General features: G+C 36.0%; 1 protein-coding gene across 9 annotated transcripts in view; it reads right to left on the bottom strand.

The window, feature by feature from the left end:
* Positions 1-18,282, bottom strand: part of LOC18431436 (haloacid dehalogenase-like hydrolase family protein) — a 119,526-nt gene extending 101,244 nt beyond the window's left edge. For 3 of the 9 annotated variants that reach the window (XR_016049648.1, XR_016049647.1, XR_016049646.1), the window contains exons 1-5: positions 17,809-18,281; positions 16,240-16,340; positions 16,051-16,107; positions 15,834-15,928; positions 8,089-8,188 (exon numbers count right to left, since the gene is read on the bottom strand). Coding sequence is in view for 2 of the 9 variants with exons in the window: in XM_020665419.2 (XP_020521078.1) it covers positions 8,089-8,188; positions 15,834-15,928; positions 16,051-16,107; positions 16,240-16,340; positions 17,809-18,256 (801 nt within the window). In the remaining 7 variants the exon portion in view is untranslated. Of the gene's footprint in view, positions 1-8,088; positions 8,189-15,833; positions 15,929-16,050; positions 16,108-16,239; positions 16,850-17,808 lie in introns of all 9 variants that reach the window. The other 6 variants (XM_088858619.1, XM_088858620.1, XM_088858618.1 and 3 more) reach the window with 5 other exon arrangements.
* Positions 18,283-22,059: the final 3,777 nt, after the last annotated feature.

The raw sequence follows: 22,059 nt of genomic DNA on the forward strand, positions 1-22,059 counted from the left end.
ACTGGCTCAACCAGCTACTTCCGGCTTCTAAACTACATTGTGCTTGGTAATGATAATGTACCTATCCCCATATGTAAAGGTATAAGATCTTGTATACCTACACAAATTTATCCCCATCCTATCAAAGTTTTCCTGTGGCTTCTTTCAGCTGCTTCTATCCCAAGGTCTTATTTCTCATATTGGGTAGAAGATAGTAATTGAAGAGGAAATGATTGCACTCAAGTCAAATGATACTTGGGAACTCACTAAGTTACCAATCGAAAAATAACTATAGGATGTCGCTAGGTTTATGCAGTAAAATATCAGCGTAATGGCACTGTCGAGAGATTGAAAGCTAGGTTGGTGACCACTACATCTGAAGCATTGTTTGATAACCAAATATGAAAATTTTCTGTTAAGTTTTCAAATCATTTTTCTGAATTGTACTTTAAGGAATTGACAATTGTTCTCTGGAGGTGTTTGATTGGTCTATATTAACTGCAATTAAGAAATGTTCAAATCATATGGTCCATTTGGTTGGGCCATTGTAGATCACAAATCTAGAAACCATATCTTATATGTGGGGTCTCTCTCTCTCTCTCTCTCTCTCTCTCTCTCTCTCTCTCTCTCTCTCTCTCTCTCTCTCTAATGTAGGAGATTTGAGAAAAATCTTGGCCACCATCACTCTCCATGAATTTACACACTCTCTCTCATCTCTCTTTCCTTCTTCAAATAAATCCCTTTGCAGCCTAGTTGCCTAGAAAATGAGACCAAGTCTCCAATACCAAGTGCAGTCAAGAGCACGAAAGAAATCCTTTGAACCAATTCCTGACCGATGTCGATCTGGACCACAGAGAGATCACGGTATAACCGCGTGGCCAGTTTTTTGCTTGCTTAAGATCAAAGACCATCGGTGTAAAGGGGCAATACTATAAGCCCATTTTTTGTAATCTCAATGTATATTTTGTATAACTTTGGACAGATCGATACGATCATTTTGTATACGGTCGGTTGACCCATTTTTTACGGAGAGTCCTACCATGAAGGGAACTCTCGGTTCAAACACTCCATGTAAAATATTTATAGAAATATAATTAACTTTATCAAAAAAAATAAAAAAATTCCTGACCGATGTCCAACAAAAGTTCAATATTTTTTGACCACTCTGATGACACATATGTTGCTTCATCTCTCTATATATGCATCTAATGCCTCTTAGCCCTTATAAATGACTTCATAGTGGCCCCCATTAGGTTAAGTGCATCAATATTCACTATTCAAATTGCAAATGAAAGTACTTAAATAAGTCACCAAATTCATTTGAACCGCTTTCCAATTTATCATGACTCCATAACACAATGCCATTGAAAAGTTTGAACCATCGAATTCTTGTAAAGAAGGCAAAAAAACATAATAATAATAATAATAATCCTCTTCATAAAATGCTAATACACCAAAAAATATTCCAAAGATTCAATATAATTATGAAACCCAAAGAAAAAAGAAAATAAATGCAAAAAATGTTAAACACTGTTAAAATTAGATATAAAAAAGCACATTTGAATATTGTCATAAATAAAGTTTAGAAGATAAATTGATGCACAATAAATATCAATATAAAGTAAAAAAATAAAAAGAATAGGGTTTCCAGAAAGGAAAATTAAAAGGAAATCCTCCATATGAATTTAGAAATTTAGAAGAAATAAAAGAATAAAGAAAAACAACCCAGAATGACTAAAATTAAGACTATTTGAGGAGAAAAAATTTTCAGAATGGACTTACCCACCAATCCATCATAGATATGAACAAAAATTAGAACACAAATTGTAACAACAAACAAATGAGTTCAAAATCAAAAACCAGAAAAATCATGTAACTCAACAAATTCTCGCTTTTGTAGTTGCACAGTGAGAAAAAACTAAAAGAATTCCAGCATACAAACAAATTGCACGAAAAAAAAAGAAATAAACCAAAAAAAAAAAAATGAAAACCAAATGTTTGGACATCTAATAGAGCTTGACATCCAAAATTGAATGCCTGATAAGATTTGGAATAAAACACCAAACCGAAAAGCATTAAATCCTCAACAACCATAACCAAAAATATTCAAAATACAAAAATTCTTCAATATTAAATTCGCAATACATTCCAGAACTTCAAATTATTCGCACCGTCAATTGATTAAAAAATAACAGAATTACACAGGAAAAATCAAGAAAAGAGAAACAAATTACCATGATACATACAAATTCAATAAATTCAAAATTTTCAGCAGAAAATTAAAATTTCCCAGCAACAAATACAAAAGAAATTGCATATCAAATCAATTCACAAAAACCATAATAAGAAAAATTTGCCAAAATGGAAAAAAACCTAATCATCAGATCTAAACAAACCAAACAGAAGACAACAAATGAAAGGCCATAATACTTGCAAATACATATTAAAGAACCAATTAATGAGAGTACCCCATATTGATATAACTTTAAGATTTTAATTTTAATATTTCTATTTAATTTTAGAAAAAATAAATACCTGAATTGTGTTGGAGTACTTTTATTCTAGATTTAAAAGCTTTTTTCTCATGCTGCATTTTGAAATTCTCAAAAATCTAGCCAAGAATGCCCTAAATTACTTACTGGTTGGAACCCAAATTTTCATGGGGGTTTCAATATATTTAATTTTAGAAAAAATAAAATACCTGAGTTGTGTTGGAGTACTTTTATTCTATATTTAAAAGCTTTTTCCTCATGCTGCATTTTGAAATTCTCAAAAACCTAGACAAGAATGCCCTAAATTACTTAATGGTTGGAACCCAAATTTTCATGGGGGTTTTGATTGAATTCCACTGAACGGGTACCATGAAAGAGAAGTGGAGCATATTACAATGGGGTGAGGACTTTGTTATTTTGGGCGAGTTTAGCGAGTTTCTTAGATGGAGAAATAGAGAGAGAGACAGAGAGAGAGAGAGAGAACTGGGAAAAGCTTAAGAGAGATAGAGATTTGGGTGAGCTTCATTGAGTTGGGAGAGTGAGCTTCTTGAAGAGATAAAGCAAGCTTTGGGTTGGGTAAGCGAGCTTCTCATTAGAGAGAGAAAGAGACCGGACATGCCATGTTTTCCAAACTAAATGGGGAGACAGAGAGCAAAAGTTGCAGCAAGGGCCATGCCTTAGAGAGGGAGATTTGGGTGGATAAAGAGCTTAAGTAAGGTCCAGCGTGTAGAGAAAGACGGATGCCAAAACACCAAAACAATCAACTTCTCAATTAGTGTAACAATGTCACACTAGCCCGAGACTCACAACCAAATAGAAAGAAGAAGAACAACCCAGATGAGGTGGAAGGAAAACATTCATTAAACAAAAACATGGCGTACACAAAGGCATTACAATCTTGACACCCAAGATTAACCTTAATACATGTGACCCAGGGTTACACAAAAGCATTACAATCTTGACACCCAAGATTAACTTTAAAACATGTGACCCAATTTTCTCACCACAAACCTCTCTTTAAATAGAGGTTTTTACAACCATATTTCCTATAATAACTACCCACTTGCAACAATAACTACTAACCACTTAGTAGTTTTACAACTTCCTACTGCACAAACTTACAAGTGCAACCTTACTACATCACTCATGATAAAATAACATAAAAACTAATTTACTTTTTAAAAAATACAGTTTAACAATTTAACACTCCCTCTTAAAATGATTTTCTAGAAAGGAGACCATGCATACACGATCATCTCCATCATTTCCCAAATTGAAAATCCAACCAATTTAGCAAGCCACCAAAGAGATTCTCAAATTCCACCAAGTAGGGCTGCATAACCCACCCTTGAATGGACATAACATTAGGAATATACTCCCTCTTTAACCCATGAATGATAAGTCACTCCATTCGTGCCTCCGAATAGGTTCTTCCAAATCAACGAGAGAAATCTCCGAACAAAGATTCTTGATCTTCAAGAAGAATTGGGAAATAGTAAGATCACCTTGAGTTGATTTAGCCAATTCATTCTCCAACAATTGCAATTGAGCCACATCTTTCTTATTGAATAAACCCATCAAGAGTAGTCCAAATACCACAAGCCAATTTGCAGTACACAATATGATCAAATAGATTATGAGAAATAGATATCTTCAAGATGGACTCAGCCTTTGCATTTGCCCTCTATTTTTTTAATGCATCAGTTTTCGGTGTAGAAGCATCCTTATCATTTCCACCAACAACTTCCCATAAGTCTTCATCAACAAGGTAAGACTCCATACATGACCTCCATATCTTGTAGTTTGATTGGTTGAGCAACTCAATGCTAAAGCCATTCATCCTCCTACCCGAATTCATCTTAAGAAAAAATCAATCTTCTTCACCAAGGGAGTCAAGACCACATCACCACCACCCTTGTGGCTCTGAAACCATGTAGAGAAAGATGGACGCCAAAACACCGGAACAATCTACTTTTCAAATAGAGTAACAATGCCACACTAGCCCAAGACTCACAACCAAATAGAAAGAAGCAGAACAACCAAGACGAGGTGGAAGGAAAACATTCATTAAACAAAAACATGGGTTACACAAAGGCATTACAATCTTGACACCCAAGATTAACCTTAATACATGTGACCCAAGGGTACACAAAGGTATCACAATCTTGACACCCAAGATTAACCTTAAAACATGTGACCCAAGTTTCTCACCACCTCTCTTTAAATAGAGGTTTTTACAACCATATTTCCTACAATAACTACCCACTTGCAACAATAACTACTAACCACCGAATAGTTTTACACTCCTACTACACAAATTTATAAGTGCAACCTTACTACATCACTCATGATAAAATAACATAAAAACTAATATACTTTTTAGAAAATACACTTTAACAATTTTAACATAGAGGGAGACTTTTGCAGTAGAGTAACACGAGAGAGAGAGAGATAAAGAGAGAGAGAGACAGAGAGAGAGAGGGTTACTACAATGGTGGGGGGGGAGTTGCAGCATGGGTAAGGTGAGAGAGAAAGTTGCAGCAGGTTAAAGTGAGAGAAAGAGAGAGAGAGAGAAAGAGAGAGAGAGAAAAAGAGAGAGAGAAAGAGAGAGAGATGCAACAAGGGGTAAGGAGCAACAAAGGAAGTGGAAAGAAAGAGAAAGATTTAGCAGGGGTGAGGAATGAGAAGCACACCTCTTTTCTCAAGAGGAGGAGGGGGGGGGGCGGGGGGGGGTTAGAGAGAGAGCTTCTCCAATTTTGCATGAGCTTCGCAAACAAAACTTTTTATAAAATGAGTCAGAAAGGATTTGCTTTGCTTAGCATTTTGGGGTTATTTGGCAGTGAGAAGATATTACTATTTGTAGAAATCAAACAAGTTAACATCCATTTTGAGAGTGGTGAAATTTCGAAAAGGCCCAAATTGTGGTCTAAGCAAGCTACCAAACAGGTTCCAAACCTTTGGCATTAATTACTCAGAAACTTTTGCTCATGTTGCTCAACTTAATTCAATCAAAATAATTATATCTATAAGAGCAAACGAGAGCTGGCTACTGTGGCAGCTCGATGCGAAGAATACCTTCCTCCATGGTGATTTTTGAGAGGTGCACAAGGAGCAACCACCTGGGTTTTTTGCTTAGGGGGAGTCAGACAAGGTCTGTAAGTTGAAATAAGCGACATGGTATAAGCAGTCCCCATGTTCTTGGGTTGAGAAATTTAGTGAGATAGTTGTGGCATATGGACAAAGGATTTGGCTAAGGTATTTTCTAGGAATTGAAGTAGTCATATCAAACCATAGCATTAGCTTGCCTCAAAGAAAGAATGTGACAGATTTGTTGACAGAAACTAGACTATTAGGGGCTAAACCAGTAGTATGGAATTAAACACAAAATTATTGATTCATATTGAGGATCCAGGAAGGTACAAAAGACTGGCAGGTAAGTTGATTTATCAAACAATTACTAAGCCTCATATTGCTTTTGCATTAGGTGTAACAAGTCGGTTTATGCACTCTCCCAGGATTCCTCACTAGGATTTATAGAATTTTGTGGTGTCTGAAGGGAGCTCCAGGTTGAGGACTGATTTACAGGCAAAATAATCATGTGACTATTGGGAGTCACTTAGATGTTGATTATAGGCAGGTTCTCCATCAAACAGGCGGTCTACCACTAGCTATTGTATATATATTGATGGTAATATAATTTCATGGTGAGTTAAGAAACAAATGTTGTGGCTAGATCTAGTGCAGGTGGTAAATATAGGAAGTGGCACATGCTACATGCGAATTGATGTGGCTGAAGACACTGATGCAGGAGATGGAGTTTAGTTTACTATTGTTGGGCCTATGAAGACGTATGCTGGAGATGGAGTTTACAATTGTTGGGCCTAAGAAGATGTATCGTGATAATAAATCTCCCACCTATATAGCCAGCGATATAATATTTCATGAAAGAATCAAGTATATTGAAGTAGACAGTCACATTATGTGGGAGAAAGTTAATAGTAAACAAGTGTCTACTTTGTTTGTGAAATCTAAGGGTCAGTTGGCAAACATATTCTCCAAAGCCCTTGGTCGTAATCTGATCCAAACAAGTTGTTCCAAGTTGGGGAATACACTTATTCTCCAATTTGCCTGGGAGTGGTAAAAGTCAAATTGTTTTTATTTCTCTTCCATTTAAGTTATTAGGACATACGTGTCCTATTTCTAGTTCATATGGGCAGTATTGACATTTTTCTTATTCCATTAATATAAAAAGAATATATGAGAGGTGCATGAGGCCTAATTGGCCATTTTGTTATGGACAATATTGACATTTTTCTTATTCCATTGTTCTTATTTATCTTTCCATTTAAAATATCAGGCATCTCTCTTGATTAACAACTTCCCCCATTTGTAAACCCATTCAACTACTTACCTAAGCTTGAGGGGAGCAAAAAGAGCAAAACTCTCATTCATGGATCTCAATACTTGGTTTCATGATTCTTCAAAGACTTAAAGACCTGTTTATTATATATTCAAGGCAAGGGAAGCCTTGAGGAGGAACTTAGCCTTAACAACATCCTGTGAAGATTACATAGGTTTAAAAACGATCCAAATCTAGCCCCTAATTGTGCAATGTAAGATGCACACCCTGTGATGTAAACTATTTAAAGGAACCCTACTTTGAAGTCAAAATATAGCATTTGAGTTCATGCAACTCATCGATTGTGGTATGCGACTAGCACAAATATACAAATGAGACTAGGTTCCTTTGAAGTCAAAATATAGCATTTGAGTTCATGCAACTCATCGATTGTGGTATGCGACTAGCACAAATATACAAATGAGACTAGGTTCCTTTGAAGTCAAAATATAGCATTTGAGTTCATGCAACTCATCGATTGTGGTATGCGACTAGATCAAATATGCAAATGAGACTAATGTCAACTTAGATGATTATAGTACTACAGAGACCACTATATGCACCCCTCGAGTCTCTGTCTTATTAATGCTTCTAGATAAAAGCTTAAACACATTTTGCTTATTTATCAAGTAAACAAAGAAAACTTATTTCTCCTGCAAATAAAAGAAATCCAGCACATGATTAATCACGTCACATTAAGATGGAGGTTTAGACATCTATCATAGAGCCTAATACAAAGACACCTACGAGCTTTTTTCAACTAGAAGCCAAAGCCAAAGGTAATAGCAACCTAAAAGATGCACAAATAGACCTTGGGTTTCTAAAAGCAAGATAATGGCCACTACAAATTTCAACCCATATTGTTATTTAATAGTACCATTGGTAAAAACCAATTGCTAGTTAAAAACATCTACACTCATGTCTAATAAAGCTCTTGACACAATTTATATTAAACATAATGATGGGTAAGAAATTAGTTCCATTAAAGAAAAAAAAGAGAAATTGGAATGTAAGATTACAAGGTTGATCCTAGAAGGAAGTTATATGAATTTGTAAATAAGAAAATTACTGACAACAGTAACCTTAAAAAATATATAAATGAGCACATTAAGCAATAAGGAATCCATGCTCACTAACAGGATCAAGTGCCCTCTTGCAATGAGTACCTACTACCACAGTCAACAACAAGGAACAGTCTCAGGGAACCTTTGTACTTGCCTCAGTAGGGGAAACATTCAAATTATTCGATGCTGCCAAAAAAATATCCGGAGCTGGTTTCAAATTTTCAAACGAATCTGCTGAGACAATCGCATCAAACCTGAAATTGAACAGGTGAACAAGTTCATGGTAAAGTTAAGAAACATAAAATTATATTAAATTGTCAATCAAAAGAACAAACTACTCAGCCTTCAGAAAGAACAAAGGAAATGAAACATAATTTTATTAAATAGCATCCATTCAAATTCAAGCCAATATTTCCTAATGTGATAAATTTTCCTCCAATATTCTTATTCTGACTTAAATTCTTCCTGCATGCTTGAAGCCTTGAACTACCATCTCTCACAAAATCACATAAATGTGAACCTTTTGTAATATTTAGACAAGGACCTCACTATGTATACATGTGGTCAATCATGAGAACTGGTACAAAGCCATCCACAAGACTTCTAAAATGGCCTACAGAATTATTTGTTTCCACAAGACATCATATCATATTACAGGGGCAGCTGCACATAGAACGTGGTCTTGCTCAGGAACCTTGATCCAGTGGTTTCAAGGTGGGACCAATGTGGGAACGGAATTCCCTTTCCCATGAGACCGTGTTCCCCTTCCATAAAGGGTTGTGAACCACCTGTTCAAATGTGAAATATATAGATCCACACATATGACTCTTCTAGACATTCTCCTTGTGCACTTCAATACACATTTGTCAAGTTTTGTTTTCTGCAGGGCCTGCTGGTCAACTAGGCCTAGACCATGTAACTCAGCCCAGCCAAGGGCTAAGTTCAGTGGCCGGACCGAGTTCAAACACTTCTATATGTTATTATATGTACTTAAATTCTAGGGGTGCTCCAAGGCGACTTGCTGGTAAAGCTGCAGTTGGAATGCTCACTTCCACTCCTGCTCCCAGCAACTATGTTTCGCATGGTTCATAAGGGTCCACCATTTGATTCGCACATTACGTGCCCTTTAAAGGGGATCCACTTGGAGCGTCTTGGAATTCTAATTAAGAGCAAAAATAGTGTATTCCTGCTAAAGCACAATGTACACTTACTTAAGAGAATTATCTCAAATTTAAATTTTGGGATCCACTTTATAATCATCAAATGAGTATTTTCAAAATAAAAAAATGGGTTTTGAGTTTCTAAACACAAATCTGGCAGCCCAAAATTCGGACGGTCTCCTTTCAATTTTAGGACATCCTTTCTTCAAGAAAAGGTCGAGTGTTTACAACCATTTTTTATTTGTTGAGGTTGGTACCTAGGTTGGGAGGTTACATCCTCAAAATTTGGAATCATAAACATACTCTAAGATATGTCATGATGTGCTCCCATGGAAGCATATAATGTTTGGCTTTAATAAAACAATGAAGTGTTCAAGTCACGTCGGCTGCTCCACATTATATATAGCCATTTCTTTTTCCTTCTTGTTTTCTTAAGAGCATTTGTTTCCCTTCTGTTTGTTACACACTTTTGTATTCCTAATGGGAGATATTATGATTCAGTCAATATCAAGAAAGATATTTCTTCTTCGTCAAACATGCATGGCTCCCAGCTCGTGAGAGCATGCAAAGATAATAAATATAGTTATTTGTGCACCTCGGTGGGAACGTATGTTGGTTGGCTGACTTAGTCGGGTTGGTCAGTCTATGAACCGGGTCATGTCTAAAATCCTTTTTTCCCCCCTAGGCATAAGCATAGGAGTGTCATCCCTTTTGAAGTCAAAGAGATGCCCAGGGGCGAGGTTTTGTGGGCCAGAAGAGCTCAATGATCTCCTGTGTGTAGTTGTAGCATTATAAGAGCAACGATCAAATCTTCAACATACTTCCGCACAACATGTACATATGACAGCTGCATTCCGAGAAGCAAGGGATACAAGTCATACGCATAGAGAAAGTCTCCCTTGCACTACAGTGATGCGCATGTGACTTGCTCTTAAAGGGGAACATATAATCCACATAAAAAGACCTTAGTTCTACTATTTATTGGCGAGGTTTGACAGGCCAATCATAAGTCCCTGCACATGACTGGGCCATGGGTCCTGTTGGGTTGGTTTGAGAAGATAGTTGTAGATCACATTTTTTGGCACGGGGGGAATGCCTTGACAGTAACTTTTGACCCATTGGTACCAATCGACTTCTAAAGGTATTTCTAAGTGTTTTAGAATTTTTTAAGAACTTCAAATATATTTGTTTCAAATTCATTTATGTCCATCATCAGAATCATCATCAGAGCCTTTTTCCCAACTATTTGGGGTCAGCTACACGAATCTTGATCTGCCATTCAGCTCTATCAAGGGCCATATCCTTAGTGAGGTTATAAGTCCCCATATCTTTTCTCACTACTTCCAACCATGTCCTTTAAGACCAACCATTTGTCTTTTTTTAGCCTTCCGCCTTAATAACTCGCACCTCCTAACAATTGTTGTACCATAAAAAATTCATTCAGAAGTATTTTTAAATACTTTTCAAAAACTTTTATGGTTCGAAAACTGTAAAAAGGGCATGGCATAGATGATATTTTAGAAATTAGTAGGGGCTTAGGGGCCAGCCCCCACATGAGGAGGGACAACATGTTGTGATGTGTAGTCCACATGGGCCAGACGCCCCACAAAGGTGGGACGCACCACTTATTTACAAAATTTCATGGACTTTGTTTATAATATATCTTGGAAAAGCTTTTGCAAGAATAGTTTATGGGAAGGTCTCCCATTATGTGGTAAATTTTTTACAAGAGAGATTTGAATTTGAAAATTGACCATGTCTTTTTGGCTTTGAATTTGTACAATGTCTTTGAGAGAGAAGAAATTCTAGTCCCAAAAGAAGATGAGTTTTGACTAGTCTTATCCTAAATTGACTAGAAGCAAATATGGGTGAAAGACTCGGGGAATAAGGTTCCTAACTCTAAATCATGATGGTTGATTTAAGGGAGTGATATCTCTGATTTGTTTTTTCTCACCTCACAGCCAGGAAATCTTTTGGTCAAACTAAATCCTAATTGAGATTGGAATATCCTAGGGCCATTAAGGCCTACATAAAGAGGGCTCCTCCCCTCACTCCCATCACCTGTGACCAAAGCTCTCTCCAGTCTCTCTCTCCTCCATGCCCCTCTTTAGTTCACCCTCGCCTCTCTCTCTCTCGAGGCAAGTAAGGGAGGGCCATAATGAGTGGCTCGCACCACCCAAGCCAGCCAAGTTCGCAGATACAACATCCAGCCCATTTCTTGTCTTGAGGTCAGGGTAAGTGCCTTTGTGGCATGACCCAAACTTTAAGGGCTAAAAGAAACCCAGTTTTGTTCCATGCCCTCAGCCCCATAGATCTATTAGAGGGTATTTCAGAGGTGCTTCCCAACTCTGAGGATTCAATAGGACCAAAGGACTAGAGTGCGTCATCGATTTGGTAATCATTGTGAATGTGCCAAGTCATAAGGAGGAAACTCTAAGCAAAGGTTCAAAAAGTCTTCCCAATTTCATTTATCTATTTTCTTAAAAGTTTTTAATTCATATTTGTTTTAGAAGTCCTAATTGAGAATAGGGTTGGCAATGGAGTTGGGGAATCAGTGGTTAAGGGGGCAGATGCCTCAACAAAGTTACAAAACATCCCAACCTCCATTCCCAAAAGCATTTTAGCCAAACCCAAGTAGTTAGGAAGGCTCAGATGATGATGATGATTCATATTTGTTTTAGAAATCCTATTTGAACGATGTGTCCTATTTGGATTAGGATTCCTACTCGGACTAAGGCCTACTTAGATTAGAATTCCAGATTGTATTTAAAGTCATAATGAAAGTTTGCATTCAGTATTATAAACGTAGTTTTGTTTGGCAGTAAAACTCAAAGATCCCAAATCGTAGTAGGTTTGTTTTCTATTTGTACATTGTATTGTGGCACTTGAAAGTAGAAATTCCATATATTAATAAAGGAATTATTGAATTTATCCGTGAAATTCTACATAGCCACACCTTTTTAGTGTGGCCTATAAGTGCCACAGAAGTCTTGTGCTTTGAAGCTATGAAAGCCAAAAGGGATTAACTTTCCTTGCAATATAGCACTTGATTTTTCATGTCAACAGAAGTAAACAAAATAATCCTATTGCATTCACAATAGAAGGTAACCACAGTACGTGTTTGAGGGGCTTGACTTCTGAGGTACCAGAATACACGCTCAAATTTAAAATTCATAAACCAATATCACTTCATAGGTTCTCAATGAATATAACGGGAACAGTAGTGTGCTATTTAACTCTATTCATTCATTGGCACAGAACAGTATTCAGTAGAAGCACTGCAAAGAGACAAATATAAACGCAAGGGAATGGGGAACTAAAATTTTCATTTAGCAACCATTGATTCCAAAGAATGTCAGTTCAGGTGACCAAGAGTCGACCTATACCTCTTAGAAGAACTACAATTGAGTTATTATTAGAGAGAGTCAGAAGACTTGTATGTTAGTCTACAGTGGGATGACCTGCATGTGAGCAAAATGTTTGCCGCTTAAAGAGTCAAGAAGATGTGAATTGTACATGTCAATATATATGTGAACAAATGTTCCAAATTTTTGTCATTTACGTTAGGATTCAAGAAGGCATGTTCCTATTATATTTCTTTACCATATATGTTTCTTTTTGGTTTTTGAATGTCACCATATGTAGTTCACATTTTCAAATTTTAATCAGCTACATAACAAGATATAGATGGAATATCCAATTGTGCATTGCAACAAAGAGGTGGCATGTTTACTTCAATTTGAACTTTTAAGTACTTCCAATTTCAAATTGCAGGACTTATGTTGATTCAAATCTGAATCTATCTTGAATTAACATAGCACATGCAGTAACGTTTGACCCACCAATCGACTTCTAGAGATATTTCTAAGTGTTTTAGAATTTTTTAAGAACTTCAAATATATTTGTTTCAAATTCATTTATGTCCATCATCATAATCATCATCAGAGCCATTTTCCCAACTATTTGGGGCCAGCTACACAAATCTTGATCTACGATTCAGCTCTATCAAGGGTCATATCCTTAGTGAGGATATAAGTCCCCATATCTTTTCTCACTTCCAACCATGTCCTTTTAGGCCAACCATTTGTCTTTTTGTAGCCTTCCGCTTGATTAACTTGCACCTCCTAACAATTGTTGTACCATAAAAAATTTATTCAGAAATATTTTTAAATACTTTTCAAAAACTTTTATGGTTCAAAAACCTTAAAACGGGCATGGCATAGATGATATTTTAGAAATTAGTAGGGGCAAGGTGGGACCCTTGTGGGGCCTAGGGACCCAGCCCCCACATGTGGAGGGACAACATGGGTTGTGACGTGTGGTCCACATGAGCCACACGCCCCACAAAGGTGGGACGCACCACTTATTTATAAAATTTCATGGACTTTGTTTATAAGATATCTTGGAAAATCTTTGGAAAAGCTTTTGCGAGAATAGTTTACAGGAAGGTCTCCCATTATGTGGTAAATTTTTTGCAAGAGAGAATTGAATTTGAAAATTGACCATGTCTTTTTGGCTTTAAATTTGTACAATGTCTTTGAGAGAGAAGAAATTCTAGTCAAAATAGAAGATGAGTTTTGACTAATCTTATCCTAAGTTGACTAGAAGAAAATATCGGTGAAAGACTCAGGGAATAAGGTTCCTAACTCTAAAACATGATGGTTGAATTAAGGGAGTGATATTTCTTATTTGTTTTTTCCACCTCACAGATCAGGAAATCTTTTGCTCAAACTAAAACCTAATTGAGATTGGAATATCCTAGGGCCATTGAGGCCTACATAAAGAGGGCTCCTCCCCTCACTCCCATCACCTGTGACCAAAGCTCTCTCCTCTCTCTCTCTCCTCCATGTCCGACTTTAGTTCACTCTCTCCTCTCTCTCGTGGCAAGTAAGGGAGGGCCATAATGAGTGGCTCGCACCACCCAAGCCAGCCAAGTTCGCAGGTACAACACCCAGCCCATTTCTTGTCTTGAGGTCAGGGTAAGTGCCTTTGTGGCATGACCCAAACTTTAAGGGCTGAAAGAAACCCAGTTTTGTTCCATGCCCTTAGCCTCATAGATCTATTAGAGGGTATTCCAGAGGTGCTTCCCAACTCTAAGGATTCAGTAGGACCAAAGGACTAGAGTGCGTCATCGATTTGGTAATCATGTGTGAATGTGCTAGGTCATAAGGAGGAAACTCTAGGCAAAGGTTCAGAAAGTCTTCCCAATATCATTTATCTATTTTCTTTTAAGTTTTTAATTCATATTTGTTTTAGAAGTCCTAATTGAGAATAGGGTTGGCAATGGGGTTGGGGAATCAGTGGTTAAGGGGGCAGATGCCTCAACAAAGTTACAAAACATCCCACCCTCCATTCCCAAAAGCATTTTAGCCAACCCCAAGTAGTTAGGAAGGCTCAGATGATGATGATGATTCATATTTGTTTTAGAAATCCTATTTGAACTATGAGTCCTATTTGGAGTAGGATTCCTACTTGGACTAAGGTCTACTTAGATTAGAATTCCTGATTGTATTTAAATTCATAATGAAAGTTTGCATTCAGTATTATAAACATAGTTTTGTTTGGCAGTAAAAATCAAAGATCCCATATCGTAGTAGGTTTGTTTTCTATTTGTACATTGTATTGTGGCACTTGAAAGTAGAAATTCCATATATTAATAAAGGAATTATTGAATTTATCCGTGAAATTTTACATAGCCAGACCTTTTTAGTGTGTAGCACTTGATTTTTATGAAACAGCTTGCACCTGCATGTCAACAGAAGTTAAGAAAATGGACCTATTGAATTCACAAGATAGAAGGTAACCACAGAACGTGTTTGAGGGGCTTGACTTCTGAGGTACCAGAATACACGCTCAAATTTAAAACTTATAAACCAATATAACTTCATATGTTCTCAATGAACATAACGGGAACAGAAGTGTGCTATTTAACTATGTTCATTCAGTGGCACAGAACAGGACTCAGTAGAAGCACTGCAAAGAGACACATATAAACGTAAGGGAATGGGGGACTAAAATTTTCATTTAGCAACCATTGAATCCAAAGAATGTCAGTTCAGGTGACCAAGAGTAGACCTATACCTCTTAGAAGAACTACAATTGAATTATTATTAGAGAGAGTCAAAAGACTTGTATGTCAGTCTACAGTGTGATGACCTGCATGTGAGCAAAATGTTTGCCACTTAAAGAGTCAAGAAGATGTGAATTGTATCCGTCAATATATATGTGAACAAATCCAATTTTTTGTCATTTAAGTTAGGATTCAAGAAGGCATGTTCCTATTATATTTCTTTACCATATATGTTTCTTTTTGGTTTTTGAATGTCACCATATGTAGTTCACATTTTCAAATTTTAATCAGCAACATAACAAGATATAGATGGAATATCCAATTGTGCATTGCAACAAAGAGGTGGCATGTTTTCTTCAATTTGAACTTTTAAGTACTTCCAATTTCAAATTGTGGGACTTATGTTGATTCAAATCTAAATCTATCTTGAATTAGCATAGCACATGCAAGCAATGACAGCGAGTATTTCTGGAACTAGCACACGTCAACATCAAGTAGAGGCCTAAAGTTGTTATTAGGCCATCAAGAGAAATCTCCAGTGTCAGGTCAAGAATATCATGCAACAAAAAGTTAAAAAGAGAAAAAGAAAAGGAAAAACTGAACAAAGACAGGCTCACCGAATGAAGATGCCCAAGCCCTAGAGTATAGTAAAAAGCAGCATTAGCTTACATTGAGGATGGCAAACCCGCAGCGGCTAAATTTGCATCAACCTTGATCCGGTCCGCACTTGATGCCACAGCAACTTTGAGACCTTCCTTCTTACACTGATATATATTTATCATTGGAATGAACACCATGCCAGCAATGAAAGTCCCATGCTTAGGCACATAAACAGAATAAAAAAAAGGGCCCAATCTGAGAAAGATTTAACGAATTACACATTCACCTGCATGACAAGCTCCAATGCACCTGGAAATCCAATTCCAGAATCTGGCTTTGCATACTGCAGAAATATAACAAATGCGTAGTTTTCCAATAAAACCCATGATCTAAAATAAAATAATACAATACAAGACATAACTGTCGTATAATCATTTTCTGAATTAAAAAGGTTCAAAGTGTTGAGAAGCACTACCTTGTCAAGGTAGATATCAAAGAACCGCCTCTTTGCAGCCTCAGGATTAAAGCCTTCAATTCCTTTCACAGAAGCCACGCCACCAAGAAAATTGGCTTCGCCTATTATAGGTACAGACAACAAAAATCATGTAATTTGTCTCAAAAGTTAAGACTAGAAGTATGCCAGAACCATGATGCACCAATATCATGTAAACCAGGACAAACCAGCCAAATAAAAAGACCCGCATATTACAATTTGTGATTTCATATATAAGGAGGCAATAGGTTTGGTGATATTTATGAATCTCATGGCCATATCTGATAGAATGTAGTTGTAAGTTGTAACTTAGACGCTCTAGTCTTGTTTTTGAAGCCTTATTTATCCTTTCAAAACAACGAGATCCCACGTCCTAGAGAAGTTCCAAAGATAACATCGAAAGCGCAAGCTCCAAGCACGTCAGGGTGGCGGGTAACACAACATGACGTCTAGAGTTCCATTCAACACCAAGGCCTATGTTAACACTGAAAGAGTGAAATAAAAAAAGAGGCATGAATTTTGCTGGAATCCAATGACATAAACTACTTAACTGAATAGAGAGTATCCACTAGTCAGAACACTTGTGGTCCACCTAAATCACATAATAGCCCATTGTCAAGACCCCATGAATGATTGGAGATTGAACTTATGATTGGAAGCAGTGTGCCCATACTCGCCTCGGCCAGAAGATTCGCCACCTGGCCGAGGGAATTACACCGCCGAATCCTCAGTGTCCACACAGGGCCTTTTGGCCCTAAAACAACAAAAATACAAAAAAAGGAAAAGAAAAAAATTGAAAAGTATATTTCTTTCGCTTCTTTTTATAGTTTTTGCGATATTGAAGAAAGCAAAACAATTTAAAAGTAAGAAACATGTAGTAAAAGTAAATTGAAACCTAAAAGGACTTTAAAAAGTTAAAATACGCTGAAAAATCTAAGGAAAAATGGATTTAAAAAAACTGATTTACAGTTTGGGACATTTTAAAAAATCCAAAAAAGAGGAAAATATAAAAATACTGATTGTTGCAAAAAAACTCATAAATATTTGCCAAATACATATAAATCATATACAAAAAGATTATAAAACAGTCCAGCATTTTGAAAAAAAATTTCAGAAATTTTTTGAAATTTTTTGAAATTTTTTAGATCCCCCTCTGCATCCAACTCAGGGAGGCGAGTGACTCAGAGAACTGGTGGTGAGAATTGAGAGGTTTAGAATGATGCATAAGAAAGAGAGCATCCAATCTAGCCTAGATTTGTTTCAGCTGCATGTTTTGCCAAATTCAAAGACAATGGAGAACAAGACTGAATCTCAAACCAGAAGTGCTCAATATCATATCATTATATTAAAAAAGGAAAAGCCATAAGCCCACATTCCAGAATAGGGAGAGAGAGAGAGCAATACAACTTGGAATTACACCAATCAGCCAAAAATTTGGAAACAGATATCCCAAATCGATTTCTTAAAGAACTATGAAGATGCAGAGAGAGAGAGAGAGGGGGGGGGGGGGAGAGCTTGTGTGTTCAATTAGGAAATGGATAAGCGTCTCACCCGTTCCCATGAATGGCACAAAGTCATTAACCGTGACTTCCACACCCATCTCTGCAAAAACATCCACAGCTGCTTGCCTTGAAAGCTCCTCACTGTTGCAAAGGACTCCATCCATGTCAAATAGAACAGCCGAAACCTTCCCCCAACTCGATTCCCCATTAGAAGAAACATCTTCTATGTCAGAAACTTCTCCCTGAGTTCTCTGGCACCTAATCTCAAACTTCATGCCATTCCTCTCTCCTTCCAGGTTATGACGAATTACGGGCATTGAAGCTCTGAAACTAGAGAGGATGAATTGGAGTCTTGGAGTGGAAATTCCATGGAGATTTGATGAGAAATAAAGTGGATGAGAGAAAGAGAGCTTGGCTAAACGAACTCCATGGAGATTTGATGAAAGAGGAAGTGGATAATGAGTTCCTGGAGTCGCGGGAAGCAGCTGTGAGGCCATGGTTCGACCGTTAGAGCTATGGAGCAGTCTATATAGACAATAAATCATGACTATTTTGCCCCTGATCTTTTCATTGAATTCAGAGATAGTCGGCAACGCCCTCGAAATCGGACCATAATTGCTAAAAGAGCAATGATGTACTGCAACGGTTAATGCAACCACACCTCTAGAATATAAGAAAGAAATATTACATTCATACCCATTTGCACCATTTTTCATTTTATTTTATTTTTTCAAAATACTCTAACTTTGATCACCACCCAAGCATTTTATCTATCATGATTGGGCTTTTCTCGAGCACGTTCCAATATCCAAGAAGAGATCCATCACTTTCATCCCTTACTGGCAAGTTAGGCTGATCCAAAGCTTGGTTGATATCCGAAATTGATTTTAGGCCCATCTTTAATATTTTGTTGCTAAAAGGTGCCTTATGAATGACGATTTGAGGTAATGATTTAATTTTTTTTTATAAAAGGTAGGCCTCATATAAGGTAAAAATTTATATAAGATTGCAACCTTAAAATGTAGAATTACAAATGCATCTAAGAAATCCATCGGAAATAGTTGTTTTTATGTAGAAAAGCCCTCTAATTGATCATCTCGACAACAGGATGTATTTATATAAAAAATAATATTTTAAGTCCTAAAAATAGTGCATCTTGCAACACACAACCTATTTTCAAGATTTTCATATATTTATAGATCTATTTAATTTTAATAATTTTTGGAGTTTAAAATTTTAGAATTAAATATAAAAATCGATTTTGAGATTATAGAAAACTCATCTGTTTTTCTTTGGAAATGTTTCTATACTTCCCCTACAGCACAGAAGATCTATGCTTCCCCTACCATCCAACCGTCCAATTTTGATCAAAAGAACCACTCATCGTTTGATTTTAGATCCGATGTCTTAAAGTATTTTATTTTTCTATGAATATGAAATTTGGTACATGCCATCTTCTCATTATGGTACACCTATAAAAAATATTAAAAATATTTTTTGATAAAATATAATGATCAAAATACCCCTTAAAAAATTCAAGGATATTTTGGTTTTTTTTTTAGGAAATATTTGTTTAATATTTTTTGCTAGTGCGAGTTTAATAGAGGATTGGATGTAAAAATTTTGGTGTCAAAAGTTCATAAAAAAAAAATTAAAAATAAAATAATGAAGAGATAGGATATTGTGATTGGGACAATATGAGCCCTCCATTCAAAATGGACGGTTGGATAAGGGGAAGAATATGAGTTTTATGTTGTAGAGGAAGCATAGAAAGCTTGCCCTTTTTCTTTTTTTTTCTTAATAAGGGCAATAATTTCATATAACCGTTGTGTAATAATATGGTAAATTATAGCGTTTTAGGTAAATTTGTAGTTTCACGCTAAAGTGTTCCAAAATATAAAGCCAAAACATCTCCAACCTTTGGGAGTATGCTGTCCATCTACTCCCTTGCACATCCCAAATTTCGGAGGTACAATCTCCGGAACCCGACTACCGTCAATGAAAACGGAATTAACTCTACTCTCTATGTGCATGAAAAAAAATGGCATCCCAATATTGCACAAAAAGCATCCAAGTTTTTTTCATAACGACCTAGATATTCAAGAATTCAAAATCTAAATTCTTTCCATTTGAATATTCATCTAGTGATAAATTAGAAAAATCCCAAAATTTTGAATAAAGAAAAAAAACTCCTAAATAGCCATTTTCTTTTTTTTTCTAAAAAGATGACATTCCACTATTGTAAAAGAACAATCCAATTTTTTGAAGGAAAGATCTAGATAATCAAAAACTCAAATTTTAAATTATTTTCTTTGAAATCCCAAAATTTGGAATAAAGAATCTCCCAAATGGCTATTTTCTTGAGGGAGTTGATGTATGGCATTCTCTTATGGAAACGTTCAAATATGAAAACCAATCCAATCAAAACTGGTTCAGTTCAACTGAGGATATTGTCCAATCAAAATTGATCCACTCGTCAGTTGAATTGATTGAACAAGATTTTAAAAAAAAATGACAAGAACAAAAATGTGAAATATCTTCAGTTGCCTAGTTTTGTTCAAACTAAGATCGGTCAAGCATTAATTAAGCTAAAATTGGTCAAGTATTTACGAAGTACACTCGATTTTCAGTTTCCATAAGACTGACCAAAACAAGAAACTTCTAACCACGCATGTCGGCCCAATCCAACATTAATAATCATTAGCTCAACGCCCTTGCACATCGCCCATGTTCAATTAACCTCTCAATAAACATTGATCCAACCTTATCAAAAATCAAAAAATAAAAAACTCTCTTGAACACCCTAGGGACCTGCTCACTTACCATGTCAGCCTTAAAGCGATCACCACTTGAAAGTGTAGTCACTCTTTCCCTCTCCCAAAAAAAACTTCCCTTCATGGTGGATGGCAGCTCTCCCCTTGGCCCAACCTTCTACTTTGAACTCATATACCATGCTCCCTCATAAGCATAATTTGCCTATACACCCTCGGTCAGAAGACCTACTTGGAAGATTTTTCAATCTAAAATTTTGATAACTATATAACAATTACTAGATGATTATTCTTAAAAAATAATTGAAATTTGAGTTTTTTCACACTTAGATTTCACCATCTGAAATTTAGATGGCCTTTATTCGATCTCAAGACATTATTTCTTTCATGTGCATAAAGGGCACAATTAGGAATTTATTATTATTATTATTGAGGTTAATATATGGTTGAAGATGTTACGTCCCCTAAATTTAAGGTCCTAGAATTAATTCTAGGGGGGGTTCTGCCTGAGGGAGTAAATAGAGATTCCACTCATGCGTGAGAAGAATATCTTTTGGCTTCTATTTTATTCCTCTTCCTTGTCTACATCAATGTCCCCTGCCAACAATTTTTGAAATATGCGAATGAATATTTTTTTTTTGACAAATGTTACTTGATTTTATTGATAAACACTAATAAAAATTGGGTGAGGTTTGGATAAGGCCGAGGCTCTAAACAATCAAAGTAAAACGTACTTTCAACTAGTGTCAAGAAATATGGTTTCAATACTAGAAATCTTTGTGATAGCCTTAAAATATCTCAATAACAAAGAAGCCTGGCATGAATGATCTTGTATTGAGAGCTAAATTGGTTAAAAGGATGGGACATAATTATTACAGAGAACTCGCATGGCCTAATTCTTTTTTATAAATCTTTCCAGTGGTAATTTTAGGTACTATTGCATGTAACATGGGTCTAGATGTTCTAGAACCTTTAATGATTGGTGAACCAATAGATCCCTTTGCAACTCTTTTAGAAATATTACCCGAATGGTACTTTTGTCCTATATTTCAAATACTTTGTACAATACCTAATAAGTTATTGGGTATCTTTTAAATGGTTTCGATACCAATGGGATTATTAACAATACCCTTTTTTGGAGAATATCTCGTTCAAATAAGAGCCCCATTTCCCAGTTGATAGACCAAAGATTTCTTGCATCATGCCATTTTCTTATAAGATTCTTGGGATTTTTTTTTTTTTTTTTTAAAAAACAACTATTTTGATTGTGATTGATTTTAAAAGTAATTTTCATCTTTAATAATAAAATTTAAAGCTTCAAAAATAGTGTAGATCAAGCAAATCTACGAAAACTTGAAAATTTTGAAATTTGATGGTCCAAAATGCATTATTTCCAAAACTTGAAATCCATTTTTTTCTCGTATCCATACATCTTGAGGTCGAGATGATCAATTTGAGAATATTTGGGGATCAAAATAAACCTTTTCTAGTTAAATTTTTTAGTGCGCCCTAATTTAGTTATTTAGAGC

Source organism: Amborella trichopoda, chromosome 2, assembly GCF_054954075.1.
Source record: "Amborella trichopoda isolate Santa Cruz 75 chromosome 2, AtrichopodaSantaCruz75HAP2 v2.0, whole genome shotgun sequence".
Taxonomy (NCBI): Eukaryota; Viridiplantae; Streptophyta; class Magnoliopsida; order Amborellales; family Amborellaceae; genus Amborella; species Amborella trichopoda.